The sequence below is a fragment of the Sceloporus undulatus genome, chromosome 3 (genome assembly GCF_019175285.1).
Source record: "Sceloporus undulatus isolate JIND9_A2432 ecotype Alabama chromosome 3, SceUnd_v1.1, whole genome shotgun sequence".
Classification (NCBI taxonomy): domain Eukaryota; kingdom Metazoa; phylum Chordata; class Lepidosauria; order Squamata; family Phrynosomatidae; genus Sceloporus; species Sceloporus undulatus.
The window spans coordinates 55338580-55362334 of NC_056524.1; the positions used below are offsets into that span (position 1 = coordinate 55338580).

At 37.6% G+C, this 23755-nt stretch overlaps 1 protein-coding gene across 14 annotated transcripts in view; it reads right to left on the minus strand.

Moving 5' to 3' along the window:
- The window catches only part of ROBO2 (roundabout guidance receptor 2), a 1416559-nt gene that overhangs the window by 9225 nt on the left and 1383579 nt on the right, over positions 1 to 23755 (minus strand). For 9 of the 14 annotated variants that reach the window (XM_042456971.1, XM_042456970.1, XM_042456973.1 and 6 more), the window contains 2 exons: positions 13208 to 13375; positions 8529 to 8774 (listed from right to left, as the gene is read on the minus strand). In XM_042456971.1, the coding sequence (XP_042312905.1) occupies positions 8529 to 8774; positions 13208 to 13375 (414 nt within the window). The remainder of the gene's footprint in view (positions 1 to 8528; positions 8775 to 13207; positions 13376 to 23755) is intronic. The other 5 variants (XM_042456981.1, XM_042456980.1, XM_042456979.1 and 2 more) reach the window with 1 other exon arrangement.

Below are 23755 nucleotides of genomic sequence, written 5' to 3' on the forward strand. Positions count from 1 at the left end.
ATCTGCTTTTATTAAGCCTACTCTCTTTGGTCTGAAACAGACAGGCAGATGGGGGCAGCTTCTGGCCACTCTGGAGGCGTAGTGTTTAAACAACACATGCTCCCAGAACACCAAGGCCACCTCAAGCTGCCCATAACAGGCCCTAGAAGGAACAGATCTTATCTGCTCCTATTTGGGTCCGAGGGAGGAGGTGCCCTCGGGACTGCAGCCTTTGTTCGCCACGTCCCCAGGGTAGATCGGGCTGGGAAAGTCTTCTAGCCACTCCTTCCTAACCATCTGCTTCTCCCCTTTGTTACTTCACAGGATATTATGTAATACATGTACAGGCATATGTGTTGCTTTTAGGGACAGTACTTTACTGACAAATTCCACAGGTAAGCACTAGCCCCCCATGTCACCACCAGGGAGGATTAACAGGTAAATCTCCCAGTTTTATCCATTGTTCTTCCTTCTCAGAGAACTTTATCTCACATTTTTCAGAGCAGAGAGTTCCCTGATCCTTCCTATGTTTTTCCCCTGTCCAATAGTTAATGTACTGCATAGCTTTGGATCCATTTCCCAATGCCTTGAGACTGAAGACCCTCTATTCCAGTGGTGGGCAAAGTGTCATCAGGAGTCAAAATAGAACACATGTTTTGCTACAGTATTTATGTTGATTCAGACCTTCAGGCCCAGTCTTAGAAAGCACTTTTCCAAGATTTTAGACAAATGTAATTCTCAACCCTGAAACTGTTTAAAACGGATGTGCTACACGATCAACCTGGGACCTATTTATACACATAAAATTATGGGCCACCAATCTATGGCAGGACTGGTTGTACAAATGTGAATAATTTTGTTGGAATAGGGTTCCGTGATTCAAATACATCCTTTAACGTTCAGGCTAATACATGTAGTGAATTTGCCATTCCATTGACACGGAACCCACCATCTGCTACTGGGCAGAGGCGACACAAAGAAAATGCATAGGTGACTCGGTTGATTGCTACATTTTTGCCACCATGGGTGGAATAATTTAAATTTTCTAACACAGGCATCTAAATGTCTTTTAAAATTTCAGTCATATAGATCCTATGTTGCAAGAGGCTTGAAAATTAATGCAAACTAGGGTGAATCTACACTATAGAAATAATGCAATTTGACACCACTTTAACTGCCATGGCTCCACCCTACAGAATCCTAGGGATTGTAGTTTCATGAGGCACCAGCACTCTTTGTTAGAAGACTAAAGACTTTACAAATCTACAAATCCCAGAATTCCTTTTTCTAGTGCTATAGCACTTGAGGTGATGTCAAACTGTATTATTTCTACTATATAGATACACCCCAGGAGGGCAAGAGAGTGAGGAAGTCACAATACGGGATGAATCCAAAATAATGGGATATACACTGACAAATTCAACTTGTAGTTTTTGATGATACACAAAGCTCATTGTTCTAAGCTTCAGACTCCTGTGTTTCACTTATCTGTGTCAGAAAAGTCAAACTGGTGAGTAGTGCATTTAGTTCCTTGATAGAAATCCAAGAAACTAAATGTAATTAATGATGGCAGTCATGAATGCATGTCCTGATGACAGGATCAGTTCCCGCTAGAATTAGAAGACTAAATCCAATTTCCACACCAAAATTGTATGAAAGAAGCTGAAGAATCACAGTAATTTCATCATCAAAGATGTTTACCACAAATTTACTATTGCATTTACTGTTGTGCTGTATCCTAAAATTTTACAAAATGGCTGTTCAACTCTGGTTTTTTTAAATTGCTTCACATGAAAACCTTTGATAAAGACTCTTAATAAGAAACTTGGGCGTGTTACAGACCTCCCCTTTGGGGTGGCCTGTATCCACCCCTTTCCCTGACAGATCAGGGCCTCAGCTGCCACAGCGGCAGCCCTGAGGCCCCGATCCACCACTTTTCCAGGCCGTGGGAAGTGGCAAAAGGCTGCTTCCCGTGGCCTGGAAAGGGGTGTCCTTGGGGCTTCAAGCCCCAAGGACACCCCGATAGTGGCGTGGAAAAAGAGAAATGGGATGCTTGGCCCCTTTTTCTTTTGTGTCACTGGCGCAGCCATGTAAAACCTGTGCCAGCGTGACAAATGAAGGAAGGAGCTCCGTTTCGGAGCTCCTTCCGCGGCGCCAGGATGTCACGTCTGTGCCGTTCCATTTGGAGGCGCCACCATTTTGTACGTACTGTGTATGTACTAGGGTTGGGGGCGCCTGAAAGGGATGTCCCCAGGCAACCCTAGTACATACACAGTATGTACTAAAAGGCCCATTTGTAAAGGGCCTTGCTCTTATCTCCTTAATGTAACATTACAAAGTAGCTGATGGTATCAATAAGTACAGGGAGATATATAGAATCTGCAAGGTGCACTGCATAAAATCAACATTTATTCAAGTGAAATCCACTATACCAGTGTAAGTGGCAGTGGTAGGAAGGACAGGCTATGGAGGCATTGGCTATGAAGGAAATTAGACCACTTGCAGCTGGCAGAATTTTTTCTGCTTCCCATCAACACTGCTGCATGACCCTGGAAAAAGTGCAACTGCTACCATAGTGGCCCAACAGTATTCTGACCATTGTGCATGTTGATCCCAAAGAACCACATTGATCATCTAATCCAGCAAGTTCTTCAAGACATGCACATTCTGTTAAACAAGTGTAGATACTCAGATACATAGTCTGGAATATCAGTATGCAAAGAGATCTTGTAACAACTTTGAAACTAACTGAGCCAAAGAAGTTGTAGCATAAGCTTTTGAAAATACAAGCTGCTGTTACACTTCAGAAATAACGCACTTTGACACCACTTTAACTGTCATGGTTCCATTCTATAGAATCCTGAGATTTGTAGGCTGCTGTGGAATCAGAGCTCTCTCAAAACTATTAATCTCAGAATTCCATAGTGTTGAGCTATGGCAATTAAAGTAGTGTCAAACTGTGATAATTTTCCAGTGTAGATGCAGCCAGTGGGTTTCCATGCCAGCAGGGAATCGAACCTTGGTCTCCAGAGCTGTAGTCTAATGATCAAGCCACAACACTACACTAACTCCTGAGGCTTTCTTACATATTAGAAAAAGTAACTAGGCAGATTTAATCTAAGTACTTACAGGATTTATTTACTTATTTATTTATTACTGCCAAGTGACATTTTATTCCACTATGTAAATAATTCCAATAATAATAATAATAATAATAATAATAATAATAATAATAATGTTTTATTTATATCCGGCCTGCCAGGAGGATCTGTATATAGCAATAGCAATCAGTGCACTTAAGCACACCGGAGTTTGAGCTCTTTTGCTGGTATTGAACTCACAACCTTATGGTTTGTGAGTGAGTGGCTGCAGTACAGGCATTTAACCACTGGACCACCAGGGCTCCTCCTATATATTGGCTAACAAACTATTCAGTAATTATAAGATTGCAAGATGGACTTATGATCGTATAACTACTGAGGTTTCACACAATGGTATATTCTGCCTGAGGGTATGGTGGATTTCCTATAAAGGTTTTCAAACAGAGGCTGGGTGGTCACCTGTTGTTAGTGATTTGATTGTGTATTCCTGCATAGCAGGGGGTTGGACTGCATGGTCTCTTCCAGTTCTATGATTCAGTGCAGATTCTTGACCATTGTTTGCACTTAGTTCATTTGTCTTTGGTGTTGGTGTCCATCCCATCTCTATGGCATAGGTTTCCATCAGGTCCGGAGGTTTTATTTTTTGGATAGCAGGTTTTTTAATTGGAAAATCATTCCTGTGCAGATAATTTGTGAATATTATTTAAAAGGAATGTAGAGGGGATATCTTCTGTCTTTTGTCAGAGAGACTGTGCTGTGCTGTTAAGTGAGGAAGTAACTGCACTCATTGTGCAGTCACTGTACCCATAATCACTCTAAATTATATACTGTACTTGAAATACTCTGTGATGTTCTAGGAGCCAGTGGTGTATTTCAAGAAATGGAATTGCTTCTGAAAGTGAAACTGGGGGCCTATCCTCTGCAAGTCAGCAGACCAGCTGTAGCATTCAGAAGAATCCCACATATGACAACAGTGTGGAAATAAAACCTAGATGTTAATCTACTATGGGTAGGAACAGCTAGCCATCTTTTTATAGAATTTGCAGTTTATACAGCATCTTAGGCTGGTGAAAAATATGCTGTGTCATTGAGGCTGCTTGTGTGTTAATAAGCTAGGTTTCTAAACTTTATTCATTAGATAATCTCTAGAACAGGTTGAATTATATTGCTTTTTAAATGATATAAAACCTTTTACTCTGCAGTCAAGAAAAGATTTCTTGGACAGTGGTGTTGCCCGGTGTAGACCACACCAGATGACACCCTAAGAGGGGTGATGCCACTGCTCTTCAAGCATCTGCCTTTTGGCATTAACCTGTGTCCCATTAAAAATAATGACAAAGAAATTATGTGAGTGGGGTGAGGTTCAGTGGGAGAAGTAAGAAGTGACCCCAGGTTTCAATTTCAAATTCCCAAAAAATTGTTTTTAAATTTTCTTTAAAAAACATCACATTTTACCAAATTTTCACTTTAAGCACATGGAACTATCTATATGGAAATACATTTAGGCTGTGCATATGATATTGTAATTTAAAAGTGTAATATTAACTGTGCTAGTTGTTTATATCACAACTATTACTGTTAAATTCAGTGATAAATGGGGATTATGATTTATGAACAACATTAGTACAAAGAACATTACTAAGGATTCTGTATGGTGTGGTATAGGAAGAAGGCAATGGGGGACTGACACCATGTATTTCTGCACTGAGTGACCCGAACCCTAGTGACACCACAGTTCTTGGTTAGACAAATAGGTATGATGTACTCAAAATCAAACTAAATTGAAACTTTGCAGGATATAGTACCTTGAATGATAATCCAACTCACAAATGTGTCCTGCTGCCCTTTAGACAATGCCATGTTTGATTTTGGAAGATAACAATGATTACCTAGATACTGAAAGTTCTATACAAGTATAGAACATATTCAGCTTTATAACGAATATTTGTCAGAATATTAATTCACCTGCAATCCTCACGCAAGATGCCAGCTTCAAATCAAGCTGGGTTAGATCTGCTAATGCAGGTTTCATGATCTGCTTGATCTACATTGTTGGATGTAGCATGCTCTGTGTCACAGTTTGTTGGACTCAAACAAAAAATGTTGAGGAAAAAAATGCACACAAAGGAGGGAGGCATGTTTCCATGGCGGTTCAGCAGTGTCCCAGGCTTTCAGACACAGGAGCTTGTTAAATAATAAATAAATAAATAAAATATTTATTTGTATCCCGCCTCTCCTATTTGAGGATCGAGGTGGGTAACAGCAAGGGAAATTTAAATTACAGAGTCACAAAAAATAAATAAATAAGGAAACAGTCCCTGAAAACTCCCACCCCTCTACTCTCCCTCCCATCAATACAAAATAATAACAATAAAAACATTTAACTGGAATAACATCCGTTAAAACAGCTTGGCAAGAAATGACAGCAATATGACAATAATGGGCAATAATGAGGGGGAGCGGCGGGCCCTGATTGACATGGTGGTTGATTCTGTTTTAGGAGAGGTTAGTCTGGAAAGGCCTGCCAGAAGAGGGCCATTTTTATCGCCTTTTTAAAAGCGTCAAAAGATATGATCTGACGAACCTCCTCCAGCAGGTATTCCAGATCTTTGGAGCGGCAGTTGAAAAGGCCCTACAGGAAGTCACCAGCAGTCTAGTTTTTCCTGACTGCAGTAAGTTCCTCCCAAAGAACCTGAGTGTGCGGGAAGGATTATATGGGATTATATTGTTTTCCTTGTAGCTCCATTTGGAGGACGTTTTTGCAGTGATGCAGGAAAATGTGAACATCTTCAATCTCTCTGGCTTTTACTGGAGTGTGTGTGTGTGTATATATATATATAAACATGGGAGCCAGAATGATATAGTGGTTTGGGTGCTGGACCAAGACTCTGGAGACCAACAAACTGTGACACAGAGCATACCCTCTCAGCCTCAGAGGAGAGCAACGGAAACCCCCTCTGAACCACAAATAAAAAACTTGGAGACAGTAGAAAGAAAATGGGACACTTTAAGCAGTGCAAATTGTAGCATTTCAAAGTCTATCAATATTTGAATAAGAGTCTACTTTGATTGTTAACATGCAATGTGATATCACTATAACCAATCAATCCACTGTAACTTCTATTAAAAAAATTGTAATGGAAAGGAATATTTATTCAAATGAAATAAATTCATGTCCTCATGGTTTACCAAACAGCAGTTGAACAATGTTTTGACTACTGAACATTTGAAGATTGTCTGATAGAAAGCAGATTGTTTCCAGAAAATGTTGCCAGCAAATTGTAGCACAGTGTTATGATATTTTTTGTTAAATCAATTGTGTGGTTGTCCACTTTAAGCCAAGATTCAGATAACAAAGTATTTGATCAGCTTTCCAGTTTCATAGCTGCTGCATTGATGATGGTGAAGTAGAAAGAACAAACAAATGACACTTTGAAGCATGGGAGATATTGTTTGAAAGCAACACAGCTTTTTTTGCTAGAAAACTAGCATGAGCAGGTGTGTGTGTGTGTGTGTGTAATTTAATTAAAGGTATATGATGCCTCTTGCAGTTTTCTGTGATTTTGAGATTCATTAGACTCTCAGGTCCTATTGTTCCAATGTAACATTTGGTAAGAGTGAGACTCTTTTCAGCAACTGACACTTATTTGTCAATGTTATGGGGCTTTGGGTTATTGAAACAAAAATGTGCATTCATAACTGCCATCTTTGAAACTTAATGTTTTTAGAGACAGATTATAATCCTTTATCTTCCTTTCTAAAATTTACTTATGGTAGTTATGTATTAATATAGTAAAATCTCTATGTAAAACACATGTAAATACATATGACACACTACAAAACAACTTTAAAGGGTTCTGAAATAATAAATAGAAGAACAACCTACTTCAACAACCAATATAGATATAGACTGATAGAAATAATTGTTACTAGCCATGTTACGCTCTGCAAACAAGCTTTTTTTTAAGAAATGTAATAATACAAAAGTACTTTGTAATTCTACACAATTTTTGCCTCTCAATACATGTAGTAAATGGAGTTCTAAGATGCTACCACTTAAAAGCCCTGTCTTTGCAATGTTTTTGTTGTCTTTGCAATAGTATTGTATTAGGTTTTGTTTTTGTTTTTTGCTTCAATGGGTCTGCAAAGCCTTGTAGTTGACAGCAAGTACTTCATTTTCTATAATTTTAGAGATATTTTGTAAGTATAGAATCATTAGTTATTAGAAGCATAATTTGTCTTTGAAAACATATGGCATATTTAGTTTTCAAAACTATATTTTGTTTTAATTTAAATTATAATATAACCCTTAACAGTATTTTATATCATCTTCATAAATTACTGATAGTGTCCCTAAAAGAAGGGGGAAGTGCTATTGTTAGTGAAATTTTCTGACTCAAACATGAGTTGCAATTAAAGAATTCAAGGTATTAATCTTGTTCTAATACAGTAGCTGCATGCACTATTTTTCAGGCATCAGATTATCTCAAACTGAAATGAATTTTTGCTGTTCATAATAACCAGTTTCCTAATGAATACTAACTCTTATTTTCCCTAGAGAAAATTGTTACTCTGTTCACAGAAAACCAGCCTAAAAGCAGAAATCTTCAAAAACAATGTACTTTTAGCACTTAATTGTCCACAGGTAGCATTCATAGTCTGCAAATAACTATTCAGAAAAAAAAAACACGACAAATATAAATTCATGGATGTTTAGTAAATGAGAAGGCCAAATGAACTGCCCATTGCTTTGTCCACGAACAGTTATTGTATGCCATCAAGACTGTTAAAGGCCTTCATTCTATTTAAATGCTCTTTTATTATTACTGTTTTGCATCATATAATTTCTTTGGCAATGAGCTACATGTATAGAGATCATTCAACCAAAATCAGACAATAGAGGGTCTGAAACAAATTATTCATAGATGTATAAAAGATGCATTTCTGGCTTTCAAATAACATTAGAAGGAGATGTTTCTTTTGAACATTCCTCAAAACAAATGAAATTGTCAAATTGTCTTTGACATTATTACAGGGCAAAACAATAATACATATGAATAATTTTAATTAAAATGTTGTTAATACAAGTAAGGACATTTGGTGTCTCTATGCTATGCATGCAAAAATTTCATTCGAGGTTTTTTTTTTTAAAAAAATAAACATTCACAACCAACCTATGTGTATTCTTCATAAAAGATACCATGTACATTTTCCTCCTACTGCATATAGTGGCATTAGTAAGTCACAAAGGCATGCATTCACAGTTTTAGTAGTTTAGGTGTATTCAAAAGGTTCACCATTGCAGGAACAAACACTGAAGGTCAAATGTTAATAGTATTCCTTTGACTGTTCCTGTGTAAGCCTTGACCTTCACTGCCTGCCAGGGATCTTATAATGGAATATATTGAGGAAACTGCCTAAGCTGCTTTAAGAGGTGCAGCTACACACCTGATCCAAATGCTTGCTTTTGCTGGCCTTGGAGTTCTGTGGAGCTTATCCATTCTTGGGTTTGTCGCTGCCACTCTAGTGATGTTCTAGTTTGACGATCCAAAGAGCTCTTTGTTTCATCTATGGTGGATGTATGCTGCCGTTCTAAAGAGCTTCCTTTTCTCTCTGTTGAACCTCCACGTTGCCCAGGGCCTATCTGCTGCCTTAAACCCTGACCAGGGGGTGGGTCTGGTGGTGGTGGTAGATCTAAAAAAATGCGAATAGACTCAGAATATCAGTGACACATAAGTTCTGTTTGATGATATAGAGCAAAAAGAAGATTTTGAAAGTATTGTCCATCAGAAAGATATATACCTTACATATTTAATTTGTTTTAGACCACTGCTAGATGTCCCCAATTATAGCTAACACTTAGGTTCATTCTCAGAATAATAATTTTAATTGGACTGCATTTGGCAGGAAAGTAACAAAGTTCCCAGACACTGTCAGGTGCTAAAGGTTTTATTTCATTTTGGATGCTGTATTAGGTATAAAATATTTTCAAAGACCAACTGAAAAAAATAGTTTCCCACTATTTTATTATGGAATAATAAAAGCCACATTTTAAGTAAAATGCTTTTCCCTAGGTAAATAAAGATGGTTATCTATGAAAGTGTTCCCTAGATTTATCTTAATATATATTCATATTTCTGTGGATTTTAACATTGTTCAAGGTCTGTCTAGACTGCAATAGAATTAACCCTGAACTGATATTCTAAATCAGTTCAAAAAGGACACATTACAGCTTTGAAAAGTCAGCTGGTGCTGATTTCAACCATATGATTGCATAATATACCCCACATGTCATGTTTCAAATTGGAATTAGTTGTATAAAAATATTTTATGCTGACAAATATTTATGCAAGTTAATTTTGTGCAGTTTTAAAAATAAAGTTGGCTTCTTGAAAATTATTGATTTTTGAAACAAAGTATTTAAATATCCCACAGGTTAGGGTTTTTTAAACAAAGAAAGAAACAAACACGGTAGCTCAGGAAATGGTTAGCTATGTTGCCTTTTATTTTTGGACCTGGCAATGGTGAAGGAGGATGATTGTTTCATAATTTTCCAACATTGCTTGGATGCATTCCAACATTCCGCCCATGCTGTTTCAAAATAAACATGCAGGAGTATTTCATTCCACTACTGACTAAATCATCTTTGAAATAAAGGCTATGAAATACTCTGAATCATGATTATGTAGAGTATAACAAAAGAGTTATTTCACATGTGTGCCAAAGACTTGCCATCTATGTCCATGTAGACCTTCTGAATCATTTCTGAGTATTGGGTAAGGTGAATATACCGCAATGTAAATGACAAAAAGAAATAATTTATCCAAAGAATCTGAAGAATTGTTCTATTAATGTATAACCTTTCCCCCCGAGATGACAAGTCTACGCCTATGATGGTGTATACAAATAGTGTATAGCTGGCATTTATCAGTGAACTAGCCATAACTGTAAAATAGACAGTCAGTTATTTGAGACATGCAAACTTTAAATTGTGTCATAGGGGTGGCTGTTTATACAGCACTTACTGAAACTTTCTTAATAGATATTGTCTTTGATATATATGAATTTTACCAGTTATTCCATTGATTTTTAAGTATAATCAAATCACTGAGCACCACAAACAAACATTTAGATCACTCTCATAATCCAAAATGACACTTTTCAATGCAGGCAGTTCATTCACATACAGCTGGCCCTCCATATCCACACATTCTCCATGGAGTCAATATTCTATGGCTTGATTTTTTTTAAAAAAAAAATCCCAAAATCAAACCTAATTTTTGCCATTTTATAAGGGGGATACCATTTTACTATGCCATCATATATAAAGGGACTTGAGAATCCATGGATGTTGATATCCATGGTGGGTTCTGGCACCAAATTCCAGTGGATATCAAGGACCTACTGTATTCATCCAAATATACAAATGAATAAATAAATGATGTAAGCATATTTGAATTAACAGCCCATTTCTCACTATATCTAGGCAGCATTTAACAGTGCACTAGAATCAAACCAATTGTAATTCAAAGTTTTAAAAGGACCTTCCCTCCTGATAGAATTATCAACACTGAGGAGTAGACATATTTATTGGCTCCATGGCAAAAGGAAAAAACATACAACTCCTCCACAGTTTAAAATCGGATTGCTCCCTTCCCTATCCTATTTTTCTACCTGAAGGATGATCACATTAAATACATGCATTTAGCATCACATTTTAGTCCCTAGTCTGCATAGTCTCTGTGGAGGAGTCTGGTATGTTTCTTTTCTTGGAGTCGTGTCAGAAGATACATGAAAACTGTGTGCCTATGTAAGTATTCTGTGTAGTGAGCCACTGATGTGTGTGTGTGTTGCAGCATAATGCCTGGGCAGCTTAGTGGTCCAAAGGTCCAAAGCCCTGGATTGTCTCTCTCTCACCCACACTCACACCCACATGCTACAGCTGGTTGATGGAGCTTCCGGATAAGAAAAACCATGACAATACTTTTTTAGCACATGGGACAGCGACAGATAGATCCAGAAAGTTCCACTTTGAGCTTTGGAAGCTCCTGGCAGCTGACAAACATGATTCATAAAGAATACGTCTTTCATAGTGGTACTGGATTTAATGGATACTCTATTTTTATGTTGCGGGCAGCACTGAGTTCTATTTTGGGGGAAATGTGGGATGTTGTTGCTGTTGTTATTTGGCAAATCAATAATTATTCTGATTCCCATTCATACTAATGCATAGTAAATGTGACCAAAATAAATAATGATTTCATTCTCCCCCCTCCCCCTATTTTGGTGCATTTGAAAATTGTCTTTCAACTTTTTCTTTCTTTTCTTTCCATTTTAGTTATCTTAAACCTAGTACTTATTAAATATCTTTTTGGATTTTCCCTTTGAAAGGAGGTAACAAGGTAGGATATTAAAATGAATTCCCAGTGCACAGCCAATCTAATTTGAAAGTTTGCCACATTGCTCAGCATAAAGAGTGTCCAGATCATTTCCTATTTTTGGCAGCTCTACAATCATAAATATACTGACCCATAATTATGTTGCATAGAGCTAGGATGACCTATGCATGACTGTCCTTTTTTTTTTTATTCCAATGAGGTTCCAGTCCCACTAGGGTTCAAATACCCATTAAAAATCTTTCTAACCACCTGAATTTAAGATTGCAGCTGTTTGCTTTGGTTGGAAACCAGCCAAGTCATCAGAAGGGGCATCTAATGACACCACAGTATCAGAAAGAAAAATCTGCAAACTAATTAGTACAAAAAGTAATATTATTGGAGAATAGTTGCTTTTCATGCAATTCTATAATTAGAGAGCTGGGGAGTCTCATATTTTGAGAAAGTGAAAAGCTGAAAAGAGCCTAAGTGCATCCCCCTTTTATCCACTGTGGATTCATGTGACTATGTGAATGATTACCCATGGCGACTCAAAACAAGTTATTAGCATAGACTTTTACAAGAAAATAAAGTTACCAACCTGTAGGCCAGTATCTTAATGGGACTGGAAGATGATAGTGTATTTATTGATGGTGTATTATGAAAATAAGCACAGCCAGCCTAGCAAAAGCCTATGTGTATGAAGTTTTGTGTATGCAGTGCTCTTGTAGAGAAGGAAAACAGTAAGTTTTGTTGAATCTCTAAATATGTGAAGTAATTAAAGAAGTAGAAAAAGAAATGAAATAGCACATTTCTATAAATCCACTAGTTAGGCTAATTATGATGATAGGGCCTCCTGACTCTGCCGAGTTAATAATGTGATAATCAAGTCTGTATGTTTTACTATTGTTTGTGGTGATTAGATCACATTCAAAAGGTGTGGAGATGATGGGAGGGGACTACTCAGTGTAGTCACAAAAAAACTGATGAGTTATCTTATCTACGCTTGTTGTTGTGTGTCTTCAAGCTATTACTAGACAAGCATTAGTTCAACTTAACTTTAAAAGCAGGCTGAGGAGAATGGAGGCTGTTTGTCTTGCATGTTGTTAAACATGCCAAAAATATGCCTTTCTGCAAACGTCATGAGCATAGAATTTGAGCTTGGGACAAACAAAATTTGAAAATAGCTTGGCCAGCTTTCCCCAGTCTTCCCACATCCACCATTTCATTGTAGCTGCCATCAGCTTCAGATAACACAGTCAAAGGTGACAAAACACAGAAGATGAAATTCAGAATATTTGGATGCCACTGACATTGGGCTGGGTGATGTAACTTTCTATTTAAGATGTCCCCTGAGTTCTTGAAAACTTGAGATTAATTTTTCCATATAACTTTTCTTGGATAGAAAATTATAATAATCATTTTGCCAACTAAATTCCACCTCTTACCCACATTTTGTGGTTGTACCAGAAACAGAAATGTAGATTCTTGATACTTGAACATTTAGAGAAGTGTACATTTGTGTGGATTTCCAGAGACAGGGAAAATAATCATCTGGGCATTTTAAAATTATTTTAGACTTTTTAAAACCGACTTACCTTACATGAAGCCTGGGGCACATGAGCTGCTACATCTTGTGGTGGAACTAGACAGTTTGACAGGTTACTAGTGTTCCTTATAGCAATATTTTATATAACTTTTTGGCATAGGAATCTGGGAAATATGCAAATGACTGTAAACCAGGGAACTTACCATCTGTCATTCCTTCCCTTCGGTGAGGCAATGGAGGTTGTTCTACTCTCCCTCCCTTGTGTTTTTTGGTAGGCCTAGGCCTTTGACTCTGATTCTGGGCTGCACTGGTGTTGCTGTCAGTAGAAAATGGGCTGGTTGGCCGAGGCCTCTGAGAGGAATATGGTTTGCCTAGAAATAAAAGTTGAAATTACAATTTTACTATGGAGAAGGACAAATTCCTTTTCTATGACTACCCTAACTGTCTTCAGTTCATTTATTTGGTTCACTCACATGAGAATTCATAAAGACTATTTTAAGTAACAAATACCTCAAGATGAAAACTTCAGCATTATATTAAAGACGTTTCAGTTAAAGATAGTTTCCTGTAAGTCTGTCCATCACCATTTTTTGTAAGCCAACTAGCAATGTTACAACAAAACACCTTTCTTTCCTGGCAGCAACATTTGCTTGTGATTTATTTTCTCTGCAGAAAACACATAAGACCTGGATAAGTAATATCCAACACACTGCATCTTCACATTTCCTCAGGGTTGTCGTCCATGATGTCCTTCCACTAGCAGATCAGAAATGGTACTGGACTGTATTCTTGTTCTCCTTACATGCCCCAGATCTACTTCAAAGGAACAGACTTCATGGGAAAACATGCAGGAAGAACTTAAAAAATTTGCTTTGCAACCCCTACTACTGATGATGGGTGGGGACTTGTAGGAGTTGTAATCCAAAATAGTAATTGCCCAAGCTCTGTATGTTGGGGACTCTAAGAGGTAGGAGATGAAGGGAAATCCATATTTTATGAGCAAGAATCTGCTAATGTAACACTGGATATAAGTTTTTAGGTTTAGAAGGTAGTTGTTTATTTGGAGGGCCAAACCATTCAAGAACAAACTTATTCAGTTAATGGTTCTCCATATTTTAATACTGCATGCATGCACATGTTAATATCTAGCAAAAGATTTAACTATTGGCTAATAAAACAAATATTTTTTAGACCTAATAGTATAATCATGCTGCCTTTTATAATAATAGCATGTGTATCAGTAGAAAATTTTCCCCTACATATTCTATATGTATCAACTAGATTAACCAAAATGTGGGAAACTATTTCACTTGTATCAGGATGTATATGAGTGTATCCCCTTCTACATCTGAATTTTTAAAATAATAATATATCCACGTATTTCATATATATTTTTAAATCTTCACTAATTTAGGAATTCTATCATGGGTTCTTTCTGGAGGTTCTCCATTTATTTCAGTGGGGCTTACCATAATATTTTTCCCAACATTCATTGGGGCTTAGTTCCAAATCCACTAGAAGAGATATTTGTGCATCCAATATTATATAAATTTGTAGATAATAAACTGCATGTTACACTAATCTTCAAATTGCTGTATGATACTACAGTTTGCTAGTTATTTGTTCAACATGAATGCAGGTTTTACTATGCCCTCTTTAATATTCTCCACATTGAGTTGGCTTAATAACTGGTATTTTCTAAAACTCTTGGGACGGTGAATAATAATAATAATAATAATAATAGGATTTATTTATATGCCACCCAATCACTTGGAATCCAGGCGGCTTACAACAGAGGGGATAATAGACAGTTATTATAAATGAATGAGAGAGAGAGAGAGAAACCCTATGCAACTGCAAGATCAGTTAGTAAGGCATATGGGAATTGTAGCGAAGGCATGATGATAGTGAAGGTATGAAAATGCTTACATATATAGCCTACAAGAAGAGATATATTAGTTTTCTCTCATGTTCCAAAGTGTTCTTTTGTACACAGGGAAAAACCAAAGAACCTTTAGTGGAACAGACTGGTCCGTTCCACAGACCCAGTTCACACATTACTTTGTATATTTATATTTATATTTATATTTATATTTATAGAAGTACTCTTGCTAGGATATTAAAGAAAGGTTACCTGCATGCCTCCCTGTGAAGACATGACTAGGCTGTCCATTCAAAGAAGTGACTGGACACAATACTGTCAATGTGCCATAATAAATATATGCTTATAGGTATCGGAAAGAATTCTAAAGTGTGTAGAGAGAGTGTAGGAGACTCGACAATTTCGTTTTACATTAGAGGGCTCTGTGAAACTGCAGAGAAGAATATTTTACAGGTTTTAGTTGGAGATAAAGGAAGAATAGTGATGAGAAATGATCAAGATGTAAGGGAAATGTGTAGTCAAAGGGGATGGAGATGGGGATGGGGAAAGTGCAGCATGAGAAATTTTGGTTACTCTTCAGGGCATCAAAGAAACCAATGACACTTGTGCTTTTTGGGCCAGTTGCTGTGGCAATGTTTCTTAAAGTAATTGCTTATAGTGACAAATTTAGCAGTGAATTCAGTAGCAGGGTGCATGCACAAACTAGGTTTAAGGGCTACATTGTTGACCATTCCTACTACAGATGTTTCCACACATGCAGCAGTATGAGTGACACATGTGGGGGGAAATGGATTGTGCTCAAAATCAGAGTGAAGACTATGTATTAAATGGTATAGGGCTATCCTTACATAGCAGTACATTTAACAAATAGACTGATTTTCAGCCATCATCTGAAGGCTATTTAAATCTACTGTGCATGGTAGATATTATGATATTTTCTTGGACAGCATCTTACTGTATCAATGGTATAATTTTTCACAATGTCACTGTAGTGCTGCTGTTGATTTATTAATCTGTGGGGTATATTTCTGTTTGAGCACTTTAACACCTGATAATACTGGGAACAGTTGCAAGGGGTTTCTGGCTATAATATACAAGTAAGCACAAGAGTAGTCTGGAGCTACTGTTCCAGGCACATGTGCCCAAGATATCTGCATAAATATTGCTGATCCAAACACATTCTATAATTGTGCTTTTATACTCTTTATGAGTACTTTGGCTCATTGTCGGGTGTGGGGTAGGAAAAAGTAACCTCAGAAAATGAATTATAGGGCTATTATTATCTACTATTTATTTGAAAACTAAAAGTGAGATTTGTTTAATTTAGGCAAGTCTGCTGATATGGCTTAACTGCATGCTGTCATTGATATATTTTCATTTCTACTCCTGCAGTCACATATAATAAATGATTAGATTAAGTGCCTTACAAAGAAACCTTTTAATAAGGTTGTTAAACTGTTCTATTGTTAGAATGATAAACTTTCACCAATTCACCCCATGCTTACAAAGTCTTCCCAGAAAATACATTTGGCAAGAGAGATGCAAAAGAGAAGCAGTAATGAAGATAAAAGAAACAATAACTAAACCCTAAGTGAGAATTATTATTGATTGTTAGAAGGTTTTGGAAATGGTAAATCAAAAACTGCATGGCAAAAATTAGCAGTCTCTTTGAGAAAGTATTAAAGGGCAGCAAGTGTAAGTAAAACTATACCGGCTATAGACAGAACTCTACGCTCATTTGTGTGCATGCTAAACAGAGTTATTATTTCAATTTACTTGGAAAGTAAGGAGTAAAATAGAAGGGGGAAACCCCCTGGCATCATGCAGAAAGCATTTGCTTTGAGACTACGAACCTGTTCTTGATAGGCTGGTTCCATCCAGCCTAAAACCAGCTTTATCTGCTGCTGCAACCAGAGCTTGTGAAAAACTGCCGCTGGTAAAGATGGAGTCATCTGAGGAGCTACCTACACTAGATCTATGACTAGAAAAGTTACGGTCCTCATCAGACGCAGAACCCCATCCATTTACAAGTGAACCTAAAAACAAATGTAGGGGTCTAGTAAGTTGTACACATGAAATAGCTTAGCTGCTTAAGTAAATTCCATAGGGCTATTAAAATGTCTTCTTTTCCCTCCTCCTTCTTCAAAAGTCACCCTTAAGAATTTGTTTGCTTGTTTTAGAATATAGAAAGTCAATTTAAAATTGTCTGATATTGCTCCTACCACCAAGTATCCTAACCTATTAAAGAGTTTAAGACAGTATTTTATCAAAAATTTAAAACAAACATGCAATACCAGAATGCAAAGTAAAGGAACATGAATAGATTGTATCAAAATGTTCTCAATATAAAATTGGATACCAAGTACCTATATTATACTTAATTAAAACTAGACTTTTGCATTGCACAAGTAAGGTTAGAGTGAAATAAATTTTGAAAGTATCCAATGGAAAAAATACTTTAATACTGACATACCAAGTCATTCAAATGGCATTATTCCATTTAGTGGATCATCCAACATTAATATTTAGAAGTATTGTAAATATAAACAATAAAAAGGTGTTTAATATGAAGAATGAAAATATACACCAGACTTATATTTTGTAGTAAAGGTGAGGTTATTTTGTAGCAAGGATGAGGTTATTCATTTTTGTAATAAGGCTGCATTCAACACAATCCAAGAAAGTCTGCAATCCTGAGAGCTTCCATATGCTAGTGTGCATACAGATAGTTCATCAATTTTGGACTTTGGATTTAATGATGCAGGTGGTAGAAGAGGAACTATATTAGGTTGTCAAGAACAACCCCATGGGTTGAGAAAAACTATATTTGGTGAAATTCCTTTTTATATACTGTGAGTTGCACCAACTGCCTACTGTGGTTGCAAGGGCTTTGTTCATGATAGATCTCTTCACCCAATTACAGTGGTGCCTCGGGTTACGAAATTAATTCGTTCCGCCATTCCCTTCGTAACGCGATAATTTCGTAACCCGAAATAGCTTTCCGTTAGCGCTGGAAGCCTATAGCATTTGAATTTCGCGCCGAAATGAATTTCGTAACCCGAAAAATATTTCGTAACCCGAAACAGTTTTTGCCAATCCAACTTTTTCGTATCCCGGAAATTTCGTAACCCGCGCATTTCGTATCCCGAGGTACCACTGTACTGACCAATTCAGTGAATAAGAAGACCAGACACAGAGAATTGGGTTATAAATATGGGCAACTTTATTAAACCCAACCTATTTAACTTTAATTTCTTTGAGAACTGCAAAACCAGGGGGGAGAACCTTGTGTAGGAACAGCTGGCAGATGGTCTGCTCCAAGACCAATTCCCCAGCTTCCAAATGGCAAAAACACCAGAAGTGGGTTGCTCCCTGGCTGGCCTGCATCCGGAAGGCCAACCCAAGACTCCCCCATTTAATTCGCAAGACTTCAGTGAAGGTTTAAATTTCAGGCCAACCCCAAGGCAAGTCTCTTTTTCTTTGTGTTTAGTCACCAGATGTAAACCTCAGTTCCAAAGACCCACCTTCACCCTTTAGGAGGGTGCCAAGGTGGTCACCGAAACCTCTATCTCCCCCCGCCTATGCCATGAAACCTATTTATGACCACACCCAAAGCCAATTGTCTGATTCCCCAATTAACAGTGCAGCGTAGGCAAAAAAAAAAACCCTTCTAAAAGAGGGGGGGATTCCTATCCAGCCCCGAGGTGACCAGAATGGATTTCACACTGTTGTTGAGGCAGGAGGGTAGGCCAGTGTTTTTTCAACTGACAGGGAGTTAAGGGTGGGCAAGCTTAAATAGGCTTAGCTCTGCCTCCTCCCTGTCTAATGGCCATTCAGAGCACACCGCTTTTCTTTAAATTTCTGTTCTCTCCAATGAGAGGCTAGCAAAGCCTTCTCCGAAGACCAATGGGTCGGGAGAAGTATTCTGGGGGAATTAACTTCCCTACCATGTTCATTTTATTCAAAATGCTATCTGTGTAGCATTTTCAGGGGAGGGGCTGTTAAGGGGAAAAAATGAAGCCTGGATTTGACCCAGTGAATAAAGTTAAAGAAGCTCTAGGTAGTTCTTCAACTTATCAGTACAATATTTGACATCCAAAAATGACACTTTCATCTTAACACTTTCATTGGATGCCAAATTTACCAATGCTATTTTTGACAGAATATAGTTTACATACTAAAAGAAGAGATGTAGCAATGCAAAGTGAGGATTCAACAGACACTGACTCCATACAAATCAGTAAGAAACAGCTTTGCAGCCTGTTTTTTTTTTTAAAAAAACACCAATGAATATAGTTTGTAGCACTGAAATTGGCCCAAATCTGTTAGTACCAGTACTAGTGGCAAGCTATAATAAAAATGAGTTGGTATACCTCAGAAACAAGAACAGAAACCAACAGGGTCTACAGAGAACTGACAGGCTGAAAGTGGATTAAATGCAACAGAGAGTAACAATTTGATTTTGTTTGCTAAAGGCACAAATAAAATAGTTACTTCCCAAATGAACTCTACCTGACACAGATAGACATGTGTAAGCCATGATAAGAGCAAAGGCAAGCTTGAAAAAGGAACTCTTTTGAAACAGCCACTTTAAAAAAAAGGTATACAGGCTTTTACACAGAAAGCAATGGGGAAATGCTATTCAGATTACTAAATAGTCACAGTATAAATGAAATAATAGGATCAATTAAAAATGGAATGATTAATCAATATAAGCTCTTGACATAGTTAAAATAAATAGAGCTTCATTTCACTTGATCACCAAAATTGTGACCATATGCATCACTTAAAGAAACAATGTTAATGGCATACTTCAAATGGAAAAAAAGTACACAGGGTAAATATGAGATCTGTTGCCACAACTAGAAAAGCCCAGTATGCAAAGGAATGATCTAGATATAGTTCTTGAATTTTGTTACCTCTTTATATCACATCAGTTCATTTACTCCCAACCCTAAAACAGACAACACAGCACAAAGTTCTCTATTACACTCATTATGCCCCTTCTTTGGGTCGTGGCCTGTTTTTAGAGCAATACTGATAAAACAAATTCTAAAATGGAAGAAGTTAATTACTTTTTATACATTTCATAAAGTTTTTACTGAAAAGTTAGTGTGTGTGTGTGTGTGTGTGTGTGTGTGTGTATATATATATATATATATATATATATATATATATATGATTTTGCAGCTATATAAACTACCTAGGAGCATTTGTTATTATTATTTAAATGTTTAGAATCTGTCAGCCCTCTAGGTCCCCTGCAGTAATGCACAGCAGTTTAAAAACATTCTTTAAAATTGATCAATTTTTCTTTAGAAAAGCATTCTTTAAAACACAATAATTAAAACTCTTAGTTTTAAAGACTAAAGGCCATACATGACAGTGCAGTCTTGGCTGCCTGTGTCTACTAAGAGATGAAGCAAATTGACTTCCTTTGGGAGGAAATTTCACAATCAGGGTGCTGCAACAGAAAGAGCCCACCAACCCAGCCTTTCAGCAATGTAACTTTGAAGAAGTCTACAATTATTTGCTTCCTCCTCCTTTCCACTCATTGGGATAGGAGAGAAAATATCATAATACTCTGTGCAGTTTGTTGGAAGCCTGGCAGGAAAGCCACCACATTTCCTGAATCACTGTTCTACTGGTGATCAGTTTGGCTTGTAAGCTTTCAGAAATACCTCTGGCCACATCATGCACCATGAAGATAAAAGTCCATGGACTGAGGGAATGGCAGGCCTTCCCCAGGCCCAAAGGCTGCTGTGGCGAGAAAGGCCTCACAATTGCAGAGACTAGGGCGCCTTCCACCTCAGCAACAACAGGTGGCATCATTTTTCTGGATAGAAAATGCTTTATCTTGAGGGGGGGGAGATGTTGCTAATGAACAACAGTATCAAATGCTCAAATGCTCTGTGCTTATAGGTACATTTACTTTCATTGTAAAGTGACTTTAGCATTATTAATTTTGAAATTAATTCCAACACACAAGTGGGGATTGCCCTAGTCTCACTCCTGATATTTGCGGTTCTGTTATTCTACAAGTAGAGAGATGAACAGATCAGCTTATGCTACACATGGAAAGCAGATAATGAGGAACGTAATAAACCAGAGAGCCAGCTGTGTGGGGAGCCTCCGCCCCTAGCAGAAGAAATTTAAAACTGGTTGTTCTCTATATGAGGAGGGTGATGGACTTCAAGACAGAAGGGACAGGACTAGCACATTCTAATCTTTTTGTGTCAATTAAACACATTTTTGAAATGCATGCATAGGGCCATAGCTCTGAAGAGACACAATATTCTGGTAAAAAGTCTAATTTAGGGGCAGAGGTCTGAGAAAATGCTAAAAAAGCACCACTTCATTTTTTGAAAAAACCATGGTTGCACCTTTTTTTTAGAAGACAGCTCCAGTAGAATTACTGTTCAACAACACTGTTGGCTTTCTTCTGAACTGAAGACTTTTTGGGATGGGGAGGAGGAAATCATATACCCCATGCCAGGACATATAACGTTAATATGATTATGGTCAGTAAGCAATAGTTTTGACTGAGAAAACTCCTTATTCCAACTACCCCCCCCCCACCTCCAGTATCTTTCTACATTCAAATGTCTTCCAATGGCTTGCTTGAAGAAGATATTCAACATTTTTTTCCCCCAAATTTCATCTGCAGAATGATTTGGTGACAACTTTGAAAGGTATCAAATTCCTCCTAGGACACTTTTCTAGTCTTGACTTCTCTACTTTTCTTTAAAATCTAGGGACAAGGATGTGTGTTAAAATAGTTTCAAATCTCATTCAGGATCCAAAGCACACTGCAGATATAACCCAGTTTAAGACTGCCCTAACTACCCTGACTCAGTGCTAGGGAGCCCTGGGAATTGTAGTTTCCCTAAAATCCCTTTTGGCACCAGAGCTCCTCTTTGACATAGAAGGCTAAATGTCACACAAAACTACAGTTCCCAGAATTTCCTAGCATTGAACCAGGGCTGTTAAAGCAATCTCAAACTGGATTATTTCTGCAGTGTGATTTGGACCCAGGTCAACCATTGAACTGATTTTGTTGGAGGGTTAGGGTATATTCAGGATTCTGTTGTTGACACTAACAAGCAGCAACATATATCTATGCTACTATTTAAATCAGTATTTTTTTTTTCCACTCAGGAACAGCAGTTCTGTTTAAAAAGCAGAATTAGAGCAGCACATACTTATACATATTTGTACATGTTTTGTACTCTGAACTGTATTCTGTTAATTCCTTGACACATTGAAGTAGAGTTCTTTAAAAAAAATCTGCAGTTCATAAACTATTACTGGTAATTTCCATCAAAAAGTAAAACCAGTAAATTTTATTATGATTTAGTTGATTATTATTTTTCTTCTGTTTTTAATAGTCTCAGTGAAATACACATAACTTGATTTTTTCCTGTATTTTGTGATTTATTGTGGTAGATATTTTTATGGGGTGATGAGGTGTCATAATTGCAATTTGAAGACTTTTAGTGATTCCTTTTATACAATTAGATCCCGAATGTATTATAAAATCAGAGAAGAGAAATGGAAGAGTAAATATATAATATGGTTTGAAAGGCTTCTTCTTGTCCTCAGCAGGAAGATTCCTAATGCCATATTTATTTATTTATTTATTTATTGGGGGGGGGGGGGACCTCTGTCAGCACTTCTGGATAATTTCTGTTGATGGAGGCCTCCTATTTCTTGTTTATATCATCTGCTTTATATTAGATAATCATATTCTTTAAAGTACTTTAACCTCAGATTATCTGGTCCAATAGTAAAAAAATATATATAAAAAAATAAAGGAAGTATTTTATTTCGGGTGATTCTGGTCTGAGTTTTAGTCAATACACAGCTAGCTATAAACAGGGTATGTGCTTTAGTTCTTGTTAACTGCCGTCAAGTCAACTTTGCCTTATGGTAACCCAATAAATGACAGTCCTCCAAGTCACGTGTCATCAACAGCCCTGCTCAGGACTTGCAGACTCAAGGCTGCTGCTTCCTTGATTGAGTCTATCTACCTGGAATGTGATCTTCCTCTTCCTACTTCCATCTAACTTATCAAGTGTTATGATTTTTTTCTAGTGAGCCAGATCTTCTTTTCATATGTCAAAAGTAATACAGTCCCAGTTTAGCCGTATTGGCTTCTAAGGTGAGTTCAGGCTTGATTTGTTCAAGAACCCCATTATTTGTCTTTTTAGCAGTCCACAGTGTCCAAGAACTCCTCTCCACCACCATATTTCATTTTCTACCTGTCAATGTTCTGGGAGCAGACCATCCACCAGCTGTTCCTGCAAAAGGTTCTCCTCCCTGGTTTTTTGCAGATCCCCAAGAAATAAAGTTAAATAAATTGAGTTAAATAAAGGCGGGTTACAAACCGCCATAAAGTACGCGCTCCGCGCGTACTAGGGTTAGGAAGGGCCGTATCAGGGTTAGGAAGGTTCTTACCTTCCTGACGGCCCTTCCTCCCAGTACGCGCGGAGCGCGTACTTTTTTGCGATGCCCATCCACATGGGCGCCGCCATGCTGACGTACTGGACGCTGTGCGTCCAGACGTGTCGCGGCGGAAGTGACGTCGCGAGGGCGCACTCCACCCCTCGTGGCGCCACTTCCGCGTTCAAAAAAGGAGCGGCATTTCGCTGCTCCTTTTTTGCTGCGCAGGGAAGCCTCGCGGTCTGACAGCTGGGGCTTCCCTGCGCAGCGAATGGCGGCCAAAGTTGCGCATTTTATAATTTCTGTGCCTGGTCTTGTTATTCACTGGGTTGGACAGCAATGGGAGCTTTCCCATCTTCTGCTTCCAATTATGTAGTCTATTTTATTTTTATATTGGCCATCCTGTGACATCCACATATATAGTTGC